Source organism: Paroedura picta, chromosome 2 (genome assembly GCF_049243985.1).
Source record: "Paroedura picta isolate Pp20150507F chromosome 2, Ppicta_v3.0, whole genome shotgun sequence".
Taxonomy (NCBI): domain Eukaryota; kingdom Metazoa; phylum Chordata; class Lepidosauria; order Squamata; family Gekkonidae; genus Paroedura; species Paroedura picta.
The window spans coordinates 124,924,088-124,945,193 of record NC_135370.1 but is presented as its reverse complement, the minus strand read 5'-3'; the positions used below and the strand labels follow the sequence as shown (position 1 = coordinate 124,945,193).

General features: G+C 43.7%; 1 protein-coding gene across 3 annotated transcripts in view; it reads right to left on the bottom strand.

Moving 5' to 3' along the window:
- Window positions 1–5,465: 5,465 nt before the first annotated feature.
- FUT8 (fucosyltransferase 8) overlaps window positions 5,466–21,106 on the bottom strand; it is a 145,835-nt gene continuing 130,194 nt past the window's right edge. For all 3 annotated transcript variants that reach the window (XM_077322472.1, XM_077322471.1, XM_077322473.1), the window contains 2 exons: window positions 18,695–18,845; window positions 5,466–12,965 (listed from right to left, as the gene is read on the bottom strand). In XM_077322472.1, coding sequence (XP_077178587.1) covers window positions 12,648–12,965; window positions 18,695–18,845 — 469 coding nt within the window. In that variant the 3' untranslated portion in view covers window positions 5,466–12,647. The remainder of the gene's footprint in view (window positions 12,966–18,694; window positions 18,846–21,106) is intronic.

Here is a 21,106-nt window from a genome sequence, read left to right as displayed (position 1 = left end):
ATTACCATGGAAGTCTACTCATAGCATTTTAGTTTTTTTTTTAAAAAAAACCTCTTTTGTGACTCCCAAGACTATATTATGGGGAGAATGCTTTTAATTTTATTTGGGCCCAGAGAACTGATGCTTTGGGCCTGTCATAAGATCTTTTTGCAAGACAGTTTTGATACAAACATCTCCATAAAACCATGCAGTAAAAGCTCTTATTAGACACAGAAATGATGTGGGATTGTTTTATGCTGTGTGGCATATTTTTGTGGCACTTTTAAGGCATTCTACATAATAGGATTGCATCCAGCAAGGTGATTTGTATGAAATTGATTTTTGGTGGCTTGGGAATCAAAAACCAAAAAGAGCCAGGAGTGGCTAAAGATGTCGTCCTGAGAGGGTGGCAGGGCATCTGCTCTGCTATCTCTGAAGCCTGACAGGGGTCAATTGCGCAAGCAATTGGCAGAAAAGAGGAGGGGTACGCAAACCCCACCTCACCTTTCTACCCAGGAAGTTCTTGGGGCCGTCTCCAATCCTTTAGGGAGTATATCTCCCTGGATTATAGGCTGTCAGCGTTCCAGGTCCAGAGGACGACTGCCATTTTCTATCTCGGACTTTCTTTTCTTTCTTTAATCTTAAAGTATCTGCTTCAACCCTACACGATGATTTACCACAAATTAACGTTTTGAACTGAGGGGAGGACATCGGCTGAGTTCCAAAACATCATTTACTGCAAGTATCTCTCGGGTTTTTTTCTCCGTCTCTCTTCCTGCATCAAAGCCCTTTGTTTCTCCCCTCCTCTTACTCTGCTCTGCCCAAAGCCACCTCGTTATGAGGCAGGCTAATTCTCCTAACTAAGCAGAAGAAGGACTCAAATCAACTCGAATTAATTGGCAAAAGCTCTTATTGTAATTGTTTTGGTTTTCGGAGATAAGAGATAAGAGCTGTGAATGGGAAGATCTCACGAGAACTCTGTGCCAGCACGAGAATATCTGCCTTAACTGACTTCAATACGTCACATGCCAGAGGATAAAACAGAGGACCTCTACTGGCCACTTGTAAAATTGTTTGAGGCCGGTTTTTTTTAAAGTCAAAAACATGTCTATGTTAAAAAGATTGACTCACCTAATAGAGATACAAACCCAAGATTTCAAAGTATTTATAGATGGATTGGTCAAAAATATCTCCAAGGAGATCCAAGATGGCAAGGAAGAAGTCTCCAATAGGAATGATGGATCAATAACAGTGGCTGATGACAGCTTTAAACAAGGTGGAAAACCAACAGCAGAAGAGAAATCTGAAATTCATATCTTCAAGGAGATCCAAGATGCCAAGGAAGAAGTCTTTAACAGGAATGATGGATCAATAACAGTGGCTGATGACAGCTCTAAACAAGGTGGAAAACCAACAGTAGAAGAGAAATCTGAAATTCTGGAGACGGAAAATGGGATGCCGGAGTTCTGCAGCCCAGATAAGGACACCCTTTTAAAAAAGACACACAGCCATCTCAAAGCAACAGTGTACAAAAATCAATCAAAAGAAATATGGATCTGCAGTGAAAGTAACCAATTTAAAGGAGCTCTTTGGGGGAAAAATTGTATTGATACTGGAGTCCAGGAGGTGCAACGGCCTCAAGATTTATCGATGCATATTCTGCGGGAAAGAGTACAACTGCACTTTCTACGCCAAAGGCCAATGGGACAGAATATAAGTCTACGGGAATGACAAGATGTAGCAAGCCTCGAGATGAGACCCCCTTAAGAAGACCGAAAGCTCATATTGTTTTATGTTTATTGTTATACTGTATTCTATATTTCTATTTTTATGAAAAAGGGGAAGCAGTGTCTCTTTCTCTCTTGTTTCTTGTTTCTTTTCCTTTGTAGGCATATAGGTAATATAATCATTAGTGTTGGAAATATAAAATGGGGTTCTCCCCCCTTATTTTTTCTTTCTTCTATTAGTGTATTGTTCTAGGGCCAAAGCCTACACTGACCTGTAGAAAATGTTTAATGTTAAGCTTTCAACTTAAATCTGAAAATATACCTGTCAGGATGGCTCTTAGAATGGGTCAAGTGTAAATTGTTTTGTAGATGTATCAGAATTAAGGATAAGGAGAAGCTATAGAAGACTGAAAGCTTATATTGTTCTATGTTTAATGTTAAGCATTTAATCTAAACCTGGAAATCTTATTATTCTCTGTATTAACAACATATACTTTATCCCACATTGCTATTTTTATGAAAAAGGGGAAGCAGTGCCTTTTTTCTCTCTTGTTTCTTTTCCTTAGTAGGCATATAGGTAATATAATCATTAGTGTTGGAAATATAAAATGGGGCTTTCCCCCCTTATTTTTTTTTATTAGTGTATTGTTATAGGGCCAAAGCTCATATTGATCTGTAGAAAATGCAAAGCTCTCAACTTATACCTGTCAGGATGGCTCTTAGAATGGGTCAAGTATAAATGGTTTTGTAGATGTATCTGTATTAAGGATAAGGAGAAATTATGAAATCCTTTTGTAATTTTTTTTCTTTGTACATCTTTAAGGCAAAGCCCTACTTTCCTCTCCCTTCATCAGGGTATTGATACAGGGCCAAAACTCATACTGTTCTATAAGAAATGTTTAATGTTAAGCATCTAACTTAAACCTAGAAATATCTGCCAGGATAGCTCTTAGATTGTATCAAGCAGTTAACGTGAGGTCTACGATCTCTCAAGTAAGTTGATTAATAATAACTTTTCTTTTGTATATCTAAACAGGCCTTTTTTTTTAATGTAGTGGAAATGTGGATGGCTCTTAGACTCATGGCTCTTAGAGTTTTGGGCAAAAGTTTATATCACTGTGGAGTCAATGTGGGGTCGTATATTTTCAAATGATGATTATATTTTATTTACTGCTTTTTGTATCAATCACTCGTGTTGCATCCTATATTTCTATCTTTATGAAAATAAAAAAAATCATTACAATAAAAAAAAACCAAAAAGAGAACCCAACCAAAGTAGACAAGTTAAATGGTTATATACTGTATATATTTTATATTTTATGATAACACATTGAACTGAGACCAAGCACATTCTGACCCAAAGGATCTTTCTCAGTGGTTAAGTTATTATAAAATGCACTACAGTAATACAGTAAAATGCAGTACAGTAAAATTTGGGGTCTGCTGGGTGGTAAAGGAAGTCAATATGGTGCTGTTCCAACTAATCTATGTAAAAAAAATTACTAGCATAGAACCTATAATCTGAAATATAGTTCAAAGAACCACCACTTCCTGTATTTGCCATGCTCTCGATCAACAGGGCATTCTCATGTGTCGTGCCAGAAAAAGCTTGGTCCTTTGACCACTGAGGGTCAAAACACATTTGGTATTATTATGAAATATAATATACAGTATATAATCATGATTTGTGGATGTTTAAAACCTTTAATATGTGCATTATATTATAATAAATATTTGTATTTTAAACTTTAGGTTCCTAACTTATCAGGAATTATCTAGGCAATACACAGGTAAGTAAATCCAAACTCATGCCATCTTTTCTATATTGTTTCCATTCAAGAAAGCCTGCAGATAGCAGCCAATTGGTGTGTACAATTTAAATGTAACTGGGATGATTTGAGTAATGCAGCACTAAGAACAAAGAACAACTTCAAGCCACCTTTATCATTTAGCTCTAAGCCTAATTTCATATATAAGCCTATAAACTTTCTAACAATTTTCAAAGTTTACATAAAAGGGTGTAATTAAAGATAAGACAAACATATTATTCTACAGGTTTCTTTCTGGCAGATTGATCTGGGAATTTCTATACTACTTTTCTCTACAAAAGCAGCTATTTTAAGCAACAGAATTTACTAAATTAAGCAAATGAAGAAACAGGTCCTAGGTAGGTCCTGATTTACTGTGCTGGGCCTCAGGCTGGAAGCTACAGGACAAGGGTTTCTAGGGCTACCTTGGGCCATGCCCAGGTTGAGCACCTATGTAAGCAGAAAAGAACCCAAGTCAGCCCAGATAGTATTCAGTTGCTGTTAAGAAGCCACCACCTTTCTCCCCTGCCAGAGGATCACTGTTTAAACAGAATCCATCCTCTGCTAGCTATAGAGATACCTGGGGTTGGGAGAGTTAGGGTGGGCTAGTGCAGCTAGGGTGGGGAAGAACTTAGCATAGGAGGATGAGTTAGTTGTCCTCTCCGGGGAGGGAACATGGAGAAGGAGGGTGAGTTAGACGGGGGGGGGGTGTGCAGTGGGGCTGGAATCTCAACAATCATTGGCCAGGGGCACTATGGCTGGGGGAGGAGGTTGGACAAGAGAAGTGTTGGGAGCATTGGTGTTCCAAATAGAACCCTGTGGAGACATGCCCTGGACCCTGGGTGTGCTTGATCCCCTTCTAACCTCCATCCCATCCCCAGAGATGTGAGGGTGGAGGCTAGGGAGGGTCCAATTTTGGTCTTTTGCAATGTAAGGTCGATTAAGAACAAGGCCTCTACGCTGCAGCATTTTTTGCAGAGTCAAAGGCTGACCTTGCTTGTGTGACTGAGACGTGGGTGAGGGAAGGCGAAATGGTCACCTTGAAAGAACTACCCCCCCCCCCCCGGTTACTCAGTCCTACACTAATCTCGGACCCGTAAGAGGGGAGGGGGGTTGGCAATCATGGTCTGGGAGGCTTACTCCTACAGGACTCTCTCAGTGCTGGAAATCAGTGGGATGGAGTGTGTCGGTATTGGGTGGGACTCAGTCGAGAGCTTGGTCATCTGGTTGGTATACCATTTGCCCAATATGCCACCAGATGTCCTGCCTTGCCTGCTGGAGGAGGCAGCCACTTGGGCATTGCAATATCCCATGGTATTGTTCCTGGGTGACTTCAACGTCCACATGGATGCCCCTCTTCACGACTTGGCGGGGACCTGGTGTCATCCATGGCAACACTAGGGCTCTCACAATTTGTTGCTGGGCCCACCCATCATGCTGGCCACATGCTCAACTTGATTTTCAGCGCTGGGATAGAGGTGGATCTGGACGCAGCTTTGGCTGTGCCATAGACCCATTATGCACGGGGGTTTTAGCGAGCGTTCAGGGAGGAATGGCGGCAACTAAAATCACCGATAACGCACAGAGTTGGCTGCAACCGGCCGCAGATTCGGTGCACGCTGCCAAAAAAGCCGCGTTAGCAGACCGCAGAAGAAAGCGCAGCTTCCCGGGCGACCAGGGCACAACCGGAGGCGGCGCCAAATTGACCACGAGCATAATCGGGGAGCCAGAAGGTCGGAGGCGGCGCGACCGCTCAAGTGGCTGGTGGAATGAACGGCGGCGCAGGCCGGGGGGAACCCAAGGGAACACGGACGGAAAGGCGGCCGGAGAGCTCACAGTGGAGGGGGGCGAGGGGATTGCCACGGCTAAGGATGGCAGAGAGGCCGGCCACCCACCTCCCACCCATTCCCAAACACACACCCCAACCACAAACGAGAACGGAGGCGAGGTCTCTAAGAAGATACAAAAACTTTATAAAACAGTGTGAATGAACAAAGCACAAATATACAATACAAAGCTTAAAGTAGGGGAAACAATATAAAGGGGAAACCTATGGGGCAGAAGAACCGGGGTAGCAAAGAAGAGGAGAGGCAAACTGGGAGTAAACTAAGGGGAAGGGGAAACAGGCTCCCTCCCGCTCCGTGCCTGACAAACCCGGCATGGCTGCGCCTGCGCAGGCTGCTTCCGCCCTTCCTGGCCTCCGCCTCTGACGCTCGCCAACACAGCGGCATGCTCGCCTCGCTTCCCCTTGGCTCCACATCGATGCCTCGACACCCACCGCTCCGGGTTTTGCCACCGTCGTGCCCCGTCACATGCATAACTGGTTTGCTTCGCGTCTTCCCCCTCCGTGTTTTCTGAAATCGCTGTTTCGGTGGCTGTGCATAATGGGCCATGGTCAGACCACTATGCCCTATGGGCCCGGCTCACAATACCACCCCCTCCCCAGTTGGGTGGCAGGCGCACTTTTGCCTGCCTGCGGAGACTCATGGCTTCACTTGGTTTCCGGACTGCTCTGCGGGACCAAATTTCTCATAGAATCATAGAGTTGGAAGGGGCCATACAGGCCATCTAGTCCAACCCCCTGCTCAACGCAGGATTAGCCCTAACCATCCTAAAGCATCCAAGAAAAGTGTGTATCCAACCTTTGCTTGAAGACTGCAAGTGAGGGGGAGCTCACCACCTCCTTAGGCAGCCTATTCCACTGCTGAACGACTCTGACTGAAATTTTTTTCCCTAATATCTGGCCTATATCGTTGTACTTGTAGTTTAAACCCATTACTACGTGTCCTCTCCTCTGCAGCCAACAGCAACAGCATCCTGCCCTCCTCCAAGTGACAACCTTTCAAATACTTAAAGAGTCCCCTCTCAACCTCCTTTTCTCCAGGCTGAACATTCCCAAGTCCCTCAACCTATCATCATAGGGCTTGGTCCCTTGGCCCCAGATCATCTTCGTCGCTCTCCTCTGTACCCTTTCAATTTTATCTACGTCCTTCTTGAAGTGAGGCCTCCAGAACTGCACACAGTACTCCAGGTGTGGTCTGACAAGTGCCGTATACAATGGGACTATGACATCTTGTGATGTTGATGTGATGCCCCTGTTGATACAGCCCAAAATGGCATTTGCCTTTTTTACTGCTGCATCACACTGCCTGCTCATGTTTAGTTTACAATCCACAAGTACCCCAAGGTCTCGTTCACACACAGTGTTACCTAGAAGCGTATCCCCCATCCAGTAGGCATGCTTTTCATTTTTCTGACCCAGATGCAGAACTTTACACTTATCTTTATTAAATTGCATCTTGTTCTCATTTGCCCATTTTCCCATTGTGTTCAGATCTCGTTGAACTCTGTCTCTATCTTCCGGAGTATTTGCCAGTCCTCCCAATTTGGTGTCATCTGCAAACTTGATGAGTAGTCCCTCCACTTTCCTCATCTAGATCATTAATAAATATGTTAAAAAGTACCGGGCCAAGCACCGAGCCCTGAGGTACCCCGCTACTCACCTCTCTCCAGTCTGATGAAACACCATTGACAACAACTCTTTGAGTGCGGTTCTCTAACCAATTCCCTATCCACCTGACTATCTGAAAATCCAGATTGCAGTCCTTCAATTTATCCATCAGAACATCATGGGGAACCTTGTCAAAAGCTTTACTAAAATCCAAGTAAATGACATCAACCGAATTTCCCCGATCCAGCCAACCTGTTACTTGGTCAAAAAAGGAAACCAGGTTGGTCTGGCAGGACCTGTTGGAGACAAATCCATGCTGACTTCCTTGGATCACCAAATTGTCCTCCAGATGTTTGCAGATCGCTCCCTATAATATCTGCTCCATTATCTTCCCCACAACAGAGGTCCGACTCACTGGTCTGTAGTTTCCCGGGTCATCCTTCCTCCCTTTTTTGAAGATCGGAATAACATTTGCTCTCTTCCAGTCCTCCGAGACATCTCCAGCCTTTAAAGAGGTTCCGAAGATGATGGACAAGGGCTGTGCAAGTTCTCTGGAAAGTTCTTTGAGTACTCTTGGGTGCATTTCATCCGGACCAGGGGATTTGAACTCATCCAGTGCAGCTAAATGCCTCTCGACAACCTCTCTATCCATGTTAACCTGCCACCCAGACACTGTCCTTTGGCTATGGCCATCTCTAGATGTGCCTAAACCCTTTGACCTGTGGGGAAAAACAGATGTAAAATAGGCACTAAGCCTTTCTGCTTTCTCTGCATCTTCGATTACAGTTTGTCCATCCGCACCCAACAGTGGGCCTATTGCCTCCTTTACTTTACGTTTGCTCCTCACATAACTGAAAAATCTTTTTTTGTTACAATGGGCTTCCCTGGCCAATCTTAGCTCACTCTCAGCTTTGGCCTTTCGGATGATTGATCTACAGTGCCTAGTAACCTGTAGGTACTCTTCTTTAGAGCTCTGTCCTTCCCTCCATTTCCTGAACATTTTCCTTTTCTTTCTGACTGAGGACGCTTCGCAGAGTTTGTTTCCCAGCACACATCCGGGAAATTGAAGTCACCCATGATGACAAGGTCCTGCCGCTTGGATATTTTCTCAAGCTGCTCACAAAGTGCAGTGTCCACATCCTCTCATTGGTCAGGCGGTCGGTAGCAGACACCAATCACCACACTGTTTGTGTTCCCCTCGCTTATTTTCACCCAGATGCTTTCCACTGTAAATATGTTCTCTTTCACTAGAATTTCCTGACAGGTAAGTCCTTTCCTCACATACAGTGCCACTCCTCCACCTCTTTGCTCTATTCTGTTTTTTCTGAACAGTTCATATCCATCCACCATTACATTTCAGTCATGAGAATCATTCCACCAAGTTTCTGTGATGCCTAGTAGATCATACCTTTCCATCAGCATGAGAAGTTCCAGCTCTTCCTTCTTATTGCCCATGCTTCGGGCGTTAGTATAAAGACATCTGAATCCTTTTACTTTTGGTTCCCTATGAGCTGGCCTTGCCGGTTAGGCTGCCCCCGATTGTTCTCCTTCCTTACACTCCCTATGTTGATCGTCTCCTTCCCCTTGTGGCTTCAGTTTAAAGCTCTCCTGATGAATCTACCCAGGTTCCTGCCAAACACATTCTTCCCCAGCTTCAATAAGTGCAGTCCATCAGGTGCTAGTAGGCCTTCCTCAAGAAAGCCTATCCCATGGTCCCAGAAACCAAATCTCTCCTGCCGGCACCAACTACGCAGCAACTGATTTACCTCCATTATCTTCCTCTCCCGACGCATTCCTCTTCCCTTGACAGGCAAGATTGAAGAGAATACCACTTGTGCCACCATTTGCTTGAGCTTCCTCCCCAGATCTTGATAGTCTTTTTTAATAGGAGCAATGGTATTCAGGGATATGTCATTCGTTCCCACATGGACCATCACAAATGGGTAGCAATCCGTAGATTTGAGGAGTTTGGGCAGCCGTTCTGAAACCTCTTTAATTTTCGCCCCTGGCAAGCAACACACCTCTCGGGTTAGGGGGCCGGGCCCAGCCACATGGCGATCCATTCCTCTTAGCAGGGAGTCTCCAATTACCAGTACTCTCCTTTATTTTTCCTTCTCAACTCCATTTCCTTCTATCCCCGTGGCCTCTTCACTTTGTCTTAGACTTTGTTTTGGGACCTCTTCCCTCGTTGACCCTTGCACCTCCTCTGCAAGGGCCTGAAATCTATTCTGGAGCTCTAAAGGCCCCGAGAACTGTCTCACTCTATGCCGTTGAGTCTTTTTCCGAACTGTCTCCAGAGGCTCTGTATTGAGGTCAATCTCCTTATCCTCTTCAGGACTGGTTGTATCCTCTTTATTCCAAGTTGCATGGCTGTGGTTTATGAACTCCTCCCCTTTCTTACTTTGGGTCAGAGTAGCAACTCACTGGCGGCCTTGGTGGAGGACTGGCAATCCCGCCTGACAGCTGCCATAGATGAGATCACCCCTAAATGTCCTCTCTGCCCTCAACTCAAATGGGCGCTCTGGGAGAAGAAAAGGGAAGTGAGATGACTAGAGCGAGTGTGATGGAAGACTCGCGATGAAGCTGCAAGAACATCTTATCGCACGCTTATCAGTGCGTATGAGATGGCAGTGAAAGTGGCAAAACGTGAGTTTTTTGCCACGGAAATCACGTCTGCAAGCTCTCGCCCGGTCCAATTATTTAGGATAGTTATGTCACTGACCACCCTTGAGGGGCACCAAAACTCTACTTGATTAGAACTTGGCTGTGAAGCATTAGCAAGCTATTTTGCGGATAGTCTTCTTGCTCTGCCGCGACCTTCCTGACACAGTTAATACAGTAAATGAACTGGAGACCTGTTGGCTGCCTTTGGATGTGATGTTTGATGGATTCAGGCGGCTCTCTTTATCCGAAGTGGACAAGTTGCTGGGGTCGGTGAGGGCGACCACATGCTCCCTTGATCCCTGTCCATCCTGGCTCTTCAAGGGAGGTGGCCAGAGGATAGGCCAGCTCATGGTCATTATGAACTTCTCCCTGGGTTCTGGGGAGTTCCCTGAGCAGCTGAGGGGGCAGTGGTTCGACCTCTTTTGAAAAAATCAATGCTGGACCAGCAGGACCCAGCCAGCTACTGCCCAGTGTCACATTTGGCATTTTTGGGCAAGGTAGTTGAAAGGGCTGTGGCGGACCAGCTCCTGGCATTCTTGGAGGAAACTTCAGCACTCGATCCATATCAGTCTGGCTTCCATCCTGGCCACGGGGTAGAAACGGTGTTGGTCGCCCTGGTGGATGATCTCCGTTGCCAGCCGGAGAGGGTCAGGTTGGCCGTGCTGGTTCTTCTGGGCCTGTTGGTTGCTTTTGACATTGTGGACCATGAACTGTTGGTCCACCATCCCGCTGGCATGGGGATACAGAACACAGCTTTGCGCTGGATATGCTCCTTCCTCCAGAACTGGATCCAGACGGTTGCCATGGGGATGAGTTCTTGCATTCCTACAGAATCCCTTGTGGAGTCCCTCAGGGTGCGGTTCTCTCCCCCACATTGTTTAACATCTTCATGCTCCCTCTGGCCCCGCTGGTGTGGAGCTTTGGGTTGGGCTGCCATCAGTACGCTGATGACACCCAGCTCTATCTCCTTATGGACGGCCACCCGGATTCTCCCCTGGAACCATTCACCAGATGTTTGGAAGCAGTGACGGAATGGTTCGAGCAGAGTCACCTGAAACTCAACCACTCCAAGACTGAGGTCCTGTGGTTGGGTGGTAGGGAGGCAGGATCAGGAAGCATGTTTACCCACCCTGGCAGGGGCACAACTTACCATTGCATCCCAGGACAGGAACTTGGGTGTGACCATCGACGCCTTCCTGACTATGGAGGCGCAGGTCAAGAAAGTAGCCGGCCAGGCATTTTTCCATCCTTGCCAGGCTCAGCTACTAGCGCCCTGTCTTCCAAACATACAAAGGTCACCTCCAGAATAGATTTCTGTAACTCGCTCTACACAAGCCTACCCTTGTCCTTGATCCAGAGACTTCAGCTAGTGCTGCTAGTCCTCACTAGCACATCTTGGAGGACCCACATCCAGCCTGTGCTGAAGCAGCTGCATTGGTTGCCAACTGCTATCCGGATCCGGTTCAAGCTTTGGTTTTAACCTTTAAAGCCTTATGCTCTGCGGGTGAAAATTTATTGGCCGTTCCCGGCCCCAGGGAAGTGCACCTAGCCTCAACCAGGGCCAGGGCCTTCTCGGTCCTGACCCCTAACTGGTGGAATGAGCTCCCGGGTGAGCTGCGGGCCCTGCGGGATCTTTCAGTGTTCCGCAGGGCCTGTAAGACGGAGCTTTTCCACCAGGTCTATGGTTGAGGCTGGGGTGAGCGAGGTAGATTGACACCCCCGGGGGTTGCGTAGTACCCCGCTAGTAATGGGGGTTGGGAGTGGGTTTTCCACCATGTTGGGCTTTTTAATGTCTTTTAATGGGTGTTTTAATGGAGATTTTATAAGACACTCTAATCCGCCACGAGACGGTGAGGGAGTGGCAGGGAATAAATAGAAAATAAATAAATAAACAAACAAATAAATAATGCGCCTCTAGAGTGAATGTTAATTAAACTGGAAATGTAAATGCAAATTCAAACAAGGGATAGAACCAACAGCAATCTGGCTTATAGCTGATTTTGCCCAGTAGTACCAAAGCAAGGAAAGAAGAAACAAAAAATACAAGAGAGGGGGTTGTGTAAAAAGTTGCTTTTTCTGGCTGTATTACTCATGCTGAGCCTAATAGACCATCTCTAGGGCTAACAAGAAATCAATTGTGGCTTGGGGGCACTGGAAAAAATTCCTATGCATTACCTAATTATATCACTGTGAATTTCAGCAAGTAAAGATACAAAGAGGCATACAAGAGATTCTTCCCAATTTTGTTATTTAAAAAAATCAATTACTTGTAGAACTCTAGCACTTCGGTTTTTTTTAATTTATTTGTTATCAAAGACAATGTCCAGAAACAGTACTAAAGAATCAGTTCATGGCATTGTTTTACAAAAGTTCCTACTAGACAATTATTTTTGTTGTTGGATGTACTCTTTATTAACGATGAGATGAATTTATGGAATTGCTAACAAAATTCCTGTAACGAAAGATCTAGTTTGATTTTTGAATTTGTTGGTTGGAACATGTTCAGTGGTCATAACAACATCAGTTAAAATCAAGAATAATTCTTGTCCATCATCCATAGAACTAGGCATGGCTCTTCTAAAGGTCACTGGATCGTTCCAAGAGAGGCACCATGTTTTAGATTCTGCACATACAAAATATGCTCATGTCACTCAAATTACACAATGCAGCAGTGTTAATGGCAGTCAGTATCTGAGCATTACAGTCTATTAATGGAGAGAACAGAGCCTAAAGTTCATATATGACTCATGGGAAGGACTTATCTTTGAAGAGACAACAGTATAAAACAATAGATTCCCTGGTCCATATTTATCAGTGTGCATGTGTGCGAGTGCATATAACAAAATAAGTCCAAAGAATGGCCCATCTATTTGTTTCAACCTGTGTATCCAGTCTGAATGAGAGAAGGCTTCCATTTTGACTGCATGTTAAAATGCATATTCATGTCCAACAAAAGTCAGCAGCTAGTATGGTTGGTTGAAATCCCTTCAGTGTGAGAGCTGCTGTGAGCTATTGTCTTTATTTGTCAGCCTCTGGATATGTGGGGTACTTGACAGTCTCAATTTTCTCCTTTACCTTGTAGGAAGGGTATAGCCCTGTTTTTCCTAATTTTCTGTTGATGCCTTTTGAGTAGCCATCCCAATGGTTTCCAGCAACACCAACTATATCTCCAGGCTCCATAGGAATTTCATCCGCAGTTCTGGGATGGTGAGCATAAATGGCAATTTGATTGTGGGCATTTTGTCCCCCAAAATAATAGATATCATCCAAAGAGTGGAAAAAGGCTGATGCATCTGGGTGAAGTGTCTGCATGATTTCATAGGCAACTCGACAAACCTAGAGGAAGAAAAAAAAAGCAACAATTAATCAATTTATTATATAACATATTATAGTAAGTTGCTGTGGCTACAGGCTCTGTGGTATAGAGAGCAATTGTCAGCAGGTATACAAAAAATAAGTCCTATATTGTTCAGTGAAGCATATTTTCAACAAAGTTTCCTTAGCACTGCAGCCATAGCATGTAGATAAAAATGCAGTCCATACTGCATTTTAATGAAGCCTAAGTTTTTGCACTTTTCAGTTAAGAAAAATTTCAGTTACATTTCAGGTTTGCTTGAACTCTGAGAATGTAGTAGAAATTTATTTATTTAATTTAGTCTTATATCTCACCACCATGGCAAGCCGTCTCGTGGTGGGTTACATAATAAGTCCACATAAAATACAATTAAAACCTATTAAAACCATCATCCATACATATTTGCTAAATCCCATCACTAGTTTTAAAAGTTTATTATTTACAAAATGTATATACTTTCTCTCTTAAGACCTACTCAAGGTGGATTACAACTAAAATAAAATAATTAACAGGTCATTAAAACAAGTTATATCCATTAAAAATAAATCACAATCATTAAAAAATATAGTCATTAAAAAGCAATTGAAAACATTCCTGGGCCTAAAATACCATAAGACAACATACAGCAATTATAACGGTATTTGTAAAACAGTCTTCATGGTACAAGCAAAACGTATAACAACTAAAGATGAAATCCCTCCATTTTCTTAGTAAAAAGGACTGCTTCAGCCTGGCCCCAAAAGTAAATTATGGTAGGAGAGCATCAAAGGGGAGGACATTCCAAAGGTGTGGTGACATAACTGGAAAAACTCCGTCTTTGGTTGCCATCCACCTCACCTCTACAGGCAGTTACCAAGAACAGTGCTTGAGAAGAATTTATTATTTATTGCATGCATGACATTCAAAGCTGATGCTTTTGTTTCCCTGCTTCAAAGTGGTGGGTCTGAGGCTTAAAGTCCTTCATGACCTAGGACCCACATTTCTGAAGGACTGGCTCCTGCCACACATTCCCATACACCAACTATAGTCTTCCACTTGCCACCTGCAACTTGTTCCTTCACTTAGGGTGGCCTGCCTGACATTGACCAAAGCCCAGGCATTTGTCATTGTTGAAAAGGTGAGTCCAGAAGGGAGGGCAACATACTGAGAATTCCCATATACCACTGCCTTCTGCTGCGGCATCACTGGATTCAAGCCTGTAAATTTCATGTTCATGCTATAACTTACTACAACTTCTTTCACATGAGTTATATATGAAACATCCTTAACATTCACAGCCACAGATATTTCTATATTATCTGTCTATAATTCTACTTGCATGTGCATACCATATTTGGTGCACACTCTCATTATTGATTTACTTAGGTTCCCATTTACTATAATCCCTAGGATCTTCTATAATATACTACCCTCTGAAGATAGATCCAGAAGGGTAGCTCTGCTAGTCCCTCTGTAGCACTAGAAAAGAGTAAGAGGCCTATAGCACCTTAAAGACTAACACAATTTGTGGCAGGGTATGAGCTTTTGTAAGCCATTGCTAACTTCTTCAGATACAGTTATACCTCACTATGTTTACTGATTTTAAAGTTGCCAATTTATAAAAACTATTAGACCTAATATTTTCCTGAAAGGTGCCTACAGTTGCTCCAAATTTGTCTTAACAGCAAGTCAGATCATGGGCAATAAAGTAATGCATAACTAAATTAATGCACAATGTAAGTTAACTGAGAATTTTAACCTGGGCCTCCCCAACCCTAGCTCAACATTCTGTTGTGAAACTCACTGGGTGAGCCACCAGCTTTCAGTACTCACAGGGTTACTGTGATGATAAAGATGACTAGGGGCAAAGCCTGTTGTATCCAAGAATACAACGGGCGCTAGAGCTTGGCAGTGGGAAGAGGAAGGGGAGGAGTTGTCCAGTCTGTAAGGGCATGGGGTTGAATGTTGAGGCCAACTGCACAGGGTTGTTGTGCAGATGAAACAGGAGACAAAAAAACCAGTTTCATCTGCAAAATAACGCTGTGCAGTGGCCTCAAACCTGCAGAGAGTTGCAAAGAAGAAAGACACATGGTTTGGCTGTGTCTAACCCCTGGCCAGAGCAGTATTTTAAGTGAAAAGGGGCTTTTCTGTGGCCTCCCTGTCAGCCAACTGTTTGGCAGAAGGGGAAAGTCCCCCCCCTGAAAAGGAATGCCCTCAGACTCCCCTTCATTGCTCTTGGAAATGCCTCCCTCCCCTCAGTCAGGGCCTGTCAGAGGCTCCATCGCAGCAGGCATGAAGGGAGGGGGAGGGAGGGAGCACACTCTGCAGCCTCCTACCAGCTCTGTCAGTGTTCTGAGGCAATTTACAGTTGGACATGAGTTAGGACAGCCTTGGGGCAAAAAGGGCTGGCACAGCCTGTCCAAACCTCTGTTCTCATCCCCCTTGGCAGCCCTTCTGACCTCCTCTCCCTTTGGTGGTCAGGAGCAGACTGGCAGCCATTTATCCAGATTGCCCCTGGCTGGATGGAATTTTGGTCTGTCCTGGTGAGGGGCCAATCGGAAGGTGCTTTGCACCTTCCGATTGGCCCCTCCGCTTGTCAGTCCAGGGCCATGGGACCAATTGTTGCCCTTCCTCATCACGGACTGAGCCCACCCCAACACCCCTTACTGTTTTATTAAGAGGGAAAAGATAATACATGCTGCACGAAGTATCTTTTTATAAACATCTAAAATTCTAGCCTACAATCTCTTAGTAGTGATGGAAAGTTGTGACTGACTTACAGCAACCCTGTAGGATTTTTAAATCAACAGACTAACAGTTGTCCACCCCTACTTTGTGACCATGGACTTCCCATGATCTCCCATCCAAATACCAACCAGTGCCAACTTTTCTTCACATAATACAAATCCATTTATTGAAAACCACTTGATGCTCTAATTACTGCCACTTAGTAAAGGTGACTGAGTATAGGATTTATATCTTCCTTGAAAATTAAGGATTTACAAGCTCAATTAAAATATTTAATTTATAGCCAACCTTTCTGCCTATATCAGTGTTCAAAGCAGCTTGCAATATAATTTGTGCAAAATTTAAGAATGCCTTAAAAATGACCTACAATAAGAATGTAATCTATAGTAACAATATAGAGTTGGCAACTCCAGATTGGAAATTTCCTGAAGATTTCAGAGAGAAGCCTGAGGAGGATGTGGTTTGAAAAGGAGAGGGACATCAGCAGGGTATAATGCCATAAAGTCCACCCTCCAAATCATCCACTTTCTCCACAGGAACTTATATCTGGGATCTGGAGTCCAGTTGTAATTCCAGGTTGGTAGCCCTGTATGATATCCAAATATCTAGGGGGAAAGCTGCAGCAAAATTCCAAATGATTGATGCAAACAGAAAAGCTGCCTGGACTCCCGACTAAAAAATTTAAAATTAAATGTTTCGAATGAAAGCAAACATTTCATGCTTTTCTGCCCTGAATACATTTAAGAAATGACTTATTGAAATGTTTGAGACGTTAACATTTGTTTTGTGCTTCATATTGTTCATTTTTATGATTCCTTCAGCACAAACTCGAGGAAACAGCACTGCTGAAAACACTTGTAATCTTTTGCAATTGTATTATCTCTCCACCACACTTAACCATTGAGACAAATTCTCTGCAGAAAAGGTAATTTAAAAATCAATCAATGTAAGTCGCTAACCCATATTTTGCCAGGTATTGCAATATAGAAAACACCTTAATGTCATTCAAGAAATTTTAAATTTATACTAGTGGCTGTGAACTGTCTGATTGGCTCAGTCCACAATAGAGAAGTAAGCAGCTTGACAATTTGCATTTCTCAGAGAAGATGGACTGTATGTAATCGGTTTGGATTTAGATTATATATGGGGTATCTGAGGACTGGGGACATAAAATCAAGCCAATACATGATGACGAAAGGAAAAGCAGCAAAGTAAAGCAAAGACTTGAATAAAAGGAATTTAAGAAAAATTGATAAAGGAAAAACCAAAGAAAAAGTGGAACTAGAGCAAGGCTCCATTATTGATCTAAATGAATGAATGCCGCTAGTAGCTGGCTGGAACTTCTGTCACTGCACCATTCTAACCTGACAACCCAGAGAGGGAGCTAAGTGCAGTGGTTACGAGCAGCAGGGTCTAATCTTATGAGCCAGGTTTGATTCCCCGTTCCTCCACCTGCAGCCAGCTGGGTGACCTTGGGCTAGCCACAGTCCTGATAGAACTCTTCTCACAGAGCATTAATAAGAGGGCACTCTTAGACCCACCTACCTCACAGGGTGTCTGTTGTGGGGAGAGGAAAGGGAAGACAATTGTAAGCCACTTTGAGACTCCGGCTGGTAGTGAGAAGCAGGGTTTAAAACCCAAAATAACAGGGAGGGTCTGAATTCCACATATTGCATGGTTATCTTTAGCTGCTAGCATATATACACAGAGCTCACAGTGCATTCACAGCATGCTATACTGGCCTTCACAATGAAGCTATCAAGCAATGTCCATTTTGCTCCTCTATTTCTCTCCCTTATTGCACTGCTGGTTTCTTCTATTGTCCACCACTGCCTGCAATGCACAGGGCAAGTCTCATCTGCACAGGGTAGGTTTGGGCATCAGCTGCTCCTGCCTAGTGATACTGACAAAATCCTTGACAGTGTGAGGGTCACTACTTGTGCTCTAGACCAGTGGTCCCCAACCTTTTTATCACCGGGGACCACTCAATGCCGGGGACCACTCACTGGGGACCACTCAACGCCTTTTACTGAGGCCCGGGGGGGGTAGTTTACTCCTCTACTCTCAACCACTGCCCTAACACTCTCTGATTGCTATGGTAATGTTTAAACATCCCTTCAAAATAAGATACAGACATGCCACAACAATGAAGTGTGTTGTAAAGGGCTGGGGGGGATGAAGTAAAGGGCCGGGGGGGGGGAGAGAAGGCGTCCTTCGGGGCCCACCTCCAATTAGTCGGACCACATGTGGTCCGCGGCCCACAGGTTGGGGATCGCTACTCATCGCTAGACCCATGAATGGGGGATCGCTAGACCCATGAATAAAAAGAAGAGTTGTTTTTTATGCCCAACTTTTCATGAGGAGTCTCAAAGCAGCTTACAATCTTCTTCCCTTCCTCTTCTCACAAGAGGCATCTTGTGAGGAATGCAGGGCTGAAAGAGTTCTAAGAGAACTATGACTGGCCCAAAGTCACCCAACATGCTTCAAGTGGAAGACAGGGGTTCCAATCCCAAAGGCTCCTGGGGGCTTGGAGCCTGAAGAGGGCAGAACATCACAAAGATCATGACAACACTTACAGATTTTCACTTAGTCATGAAGGCTTCAGTCGCACTTCTGGGTGATCTTTGTTTAAAACTAGACAGGGGACAATCTTCTGTTGGTCCCACTGGACCTTTCAACAGGCTTTGGTACAGGTGACCACTCCATTTTTATCCACCAGCTTGAATATGGAATTCATGTTAAGGATGTAGTGTGCCAAGCTTATCTGTTTGAGTGAATGCAAAGAGTCTCCACCAGAAGTGCAGAATCAACTGGGTGGAATTTCTCTTGTGGGTTGGTCATAGTGTTCTATTCTTTCACCATTGTTCCTTAATATATGTCTGCATAACTTATTATATGTTGTATAAAGAAAAGATAGTCCTTTATTATTTGTGCTACTGGTTTAGGGACATTAAAAAGTTTACCATAATGCACAATCACTTACCTGTGAAGAAAATGTACAAACCAGGAAGTCTGCCTGAGACAAAAAGTGTATATCCAGAATAACACCACGCAGAGAATTTTCAGTGTATCGATTATGGAGACCTGCTGACCATGATATGGAGTTGTCACTAATAAATTCATAGTTTGGGTATCTGAAAAAATACATCATAATATTAAATAAACCAATATTTAAATCAGCATATATTTTGCTGTCAGGAAGCTACCAAGCTATCATATCCTGCTGCCTGATAAAAATTACATTTGAGGCTTTTTATTAGGTTATTCTAAACAGAAATCATTAACTGATTATAGGGGTATGAGTGCATGTGAGAAACATAAATATTACAAGTGGGAGACAGCCTAAGATTTGAGGGGGGGGGTCTTATTTTTTCCTGTTAATTGACCTTTCAATACTATTTTCTCCCTCTCTCAGCAGCCCTCATATTTTCTCCCTTTCCTAGGTTCATTCTTACCTATTATGTATGCAAGTTACCCTCCTGTGGTGGGCAATCTCCCATTCCTACATCTTAACACTCACATCTGTTCTATAAATCAGCAGAAAATACACAGGACGTGATGTTACAAATGCTGTATTGTCACTTCTCATTTTTGAGGTATTACTAAACTGTTTCCGACATCACTTCTGAGTGATAATCTAGAAGTGTCACCATAGTATTTGCAATGCCCTGCAGTTGCAGCCCCCAGGAACGTTTAGGATTAGAGCCTGAGGAAAGTAAAACATTGCAAAGAAGACCCACCCAGCAAAGCCCCATTTGTTCCATCCCCCTACTGAGTGTTAACAAGTAGAAAATCTTGGTAAGGCCAGCACTGGAATTTCCAAAAGGATTTTGATAATGCTGCTCACCAAAAACCATTGTGTAAAGTAAGCAATCATTTGATAACATGGCCTCATGTATTACTACTTGGTTAAATAATAGGAAGCACAGAATAGGAGTAAATAGACAATTCTCATGATGGATGAAAGTTAGCAACAAAGTTCCATTAGGATCACACAGAGGTCAATGCTATTTAATTTATTCATATATCTTGAATTGGGGGTGAGTAGTGACCACCAATTTTTCAGTATGATGATAACCAAGGTGAAATGTGAAGAGCTCAAAAGGCTCTCTCCATATTAGCTGAGTATATGTCAATGTAACAATTTAGAGTTAAATTAAGTATAAAGCAAAGCCTATGGTGTAAAGACAACTATACAAGAGCGAGCTTAACATCCCTGATGACCACACTGGGGTAGTTACTGATCTGGAGCCAGACATCCTGGAATGTGAAGTCAAATGGGCCTTAGGAAGTCTGAGCAATAATAAAGCTAGTGGTGGTGACAGCATTCCAGTTGAACTATTCAAAATCTTAAAGGATGATGCAGTAAAAGTGCTACACTCAATATGCCAGCAAATTTGGAAAACTCAACAATGGCCACAGGATTGGAAAAGGTCAGTTTACATTCCAATCCCAAAGAAGGGCAATGCCAAAGAATGTTCAAACTACCGCACCATTGCACTAATTTCTCATGCTAGCAAAGTTATGCTCAAAATCCTACAAGCTAGGCTCCAGCAATATGTGGACCGAGAACTTCCAGAAGTACAGGCAGGATTTCGAAGAGGCAGAGGAACTAGAGATCAAATTGCCAACATACGCTGGATCATGGAGAAAGCTAGGGAGTACCAGAAGAATGTCTACTTCTGCTTCATTGACTATGCTAAAGCCTTTGATTGTGTGGAGCACAACAAATTGTGGCAAGTTCTTAAAGAGATGGGAATACCAGAGCATCTTATTTGTCTCTTGAGAAATTTATATATGCAGGTCAAGAAGCAACAGTGAGAACTGAACATGGGATCACAGACTGGTTCAAAATTGAGAAAGGAGTTCGGCAAGGCTGTATACTGTCGCCTTGCCTATTTAACTTGTATGCAGAGCACATCATGAGAAATGCGGGATTAGAGGAGTCACAAATTGGGATCAAGATTGCAGGGAGAAATATCAACAACCTCAGATACGCAGATGATACCACTCTAATGGCAGAAAGTGAAGAGGAACTAAAGAGCCTGTTGATGCGGGTGAAGGAGGAGAGTGCAAAAGTTGGCTTGAAACTCAACATCAAGAAAACAAAGATCATGGCATCCGGCCCTCTCAATTCCTGGCAAATAGATGGGGAAGAAATGGAGATAGTGACAGATTTTATTTTCTTGGGCTCCAAGATCACTGCAGATGGGGACTGCAGCAAAGAAATTAAAAGACGCTTGCTCCTGGGGAGGAAAGCTATGGCAAATCTAGACAGCATCCTTAAAAGCAGAGACATCACCCTGCCAACAAAAGTGCGTTTAGTCAAGGCTATGGTATTCCCAGTTGCAATGTATGGCTGTGAAAGTTGGACCATAAGGAAGGCTGAGCGTCA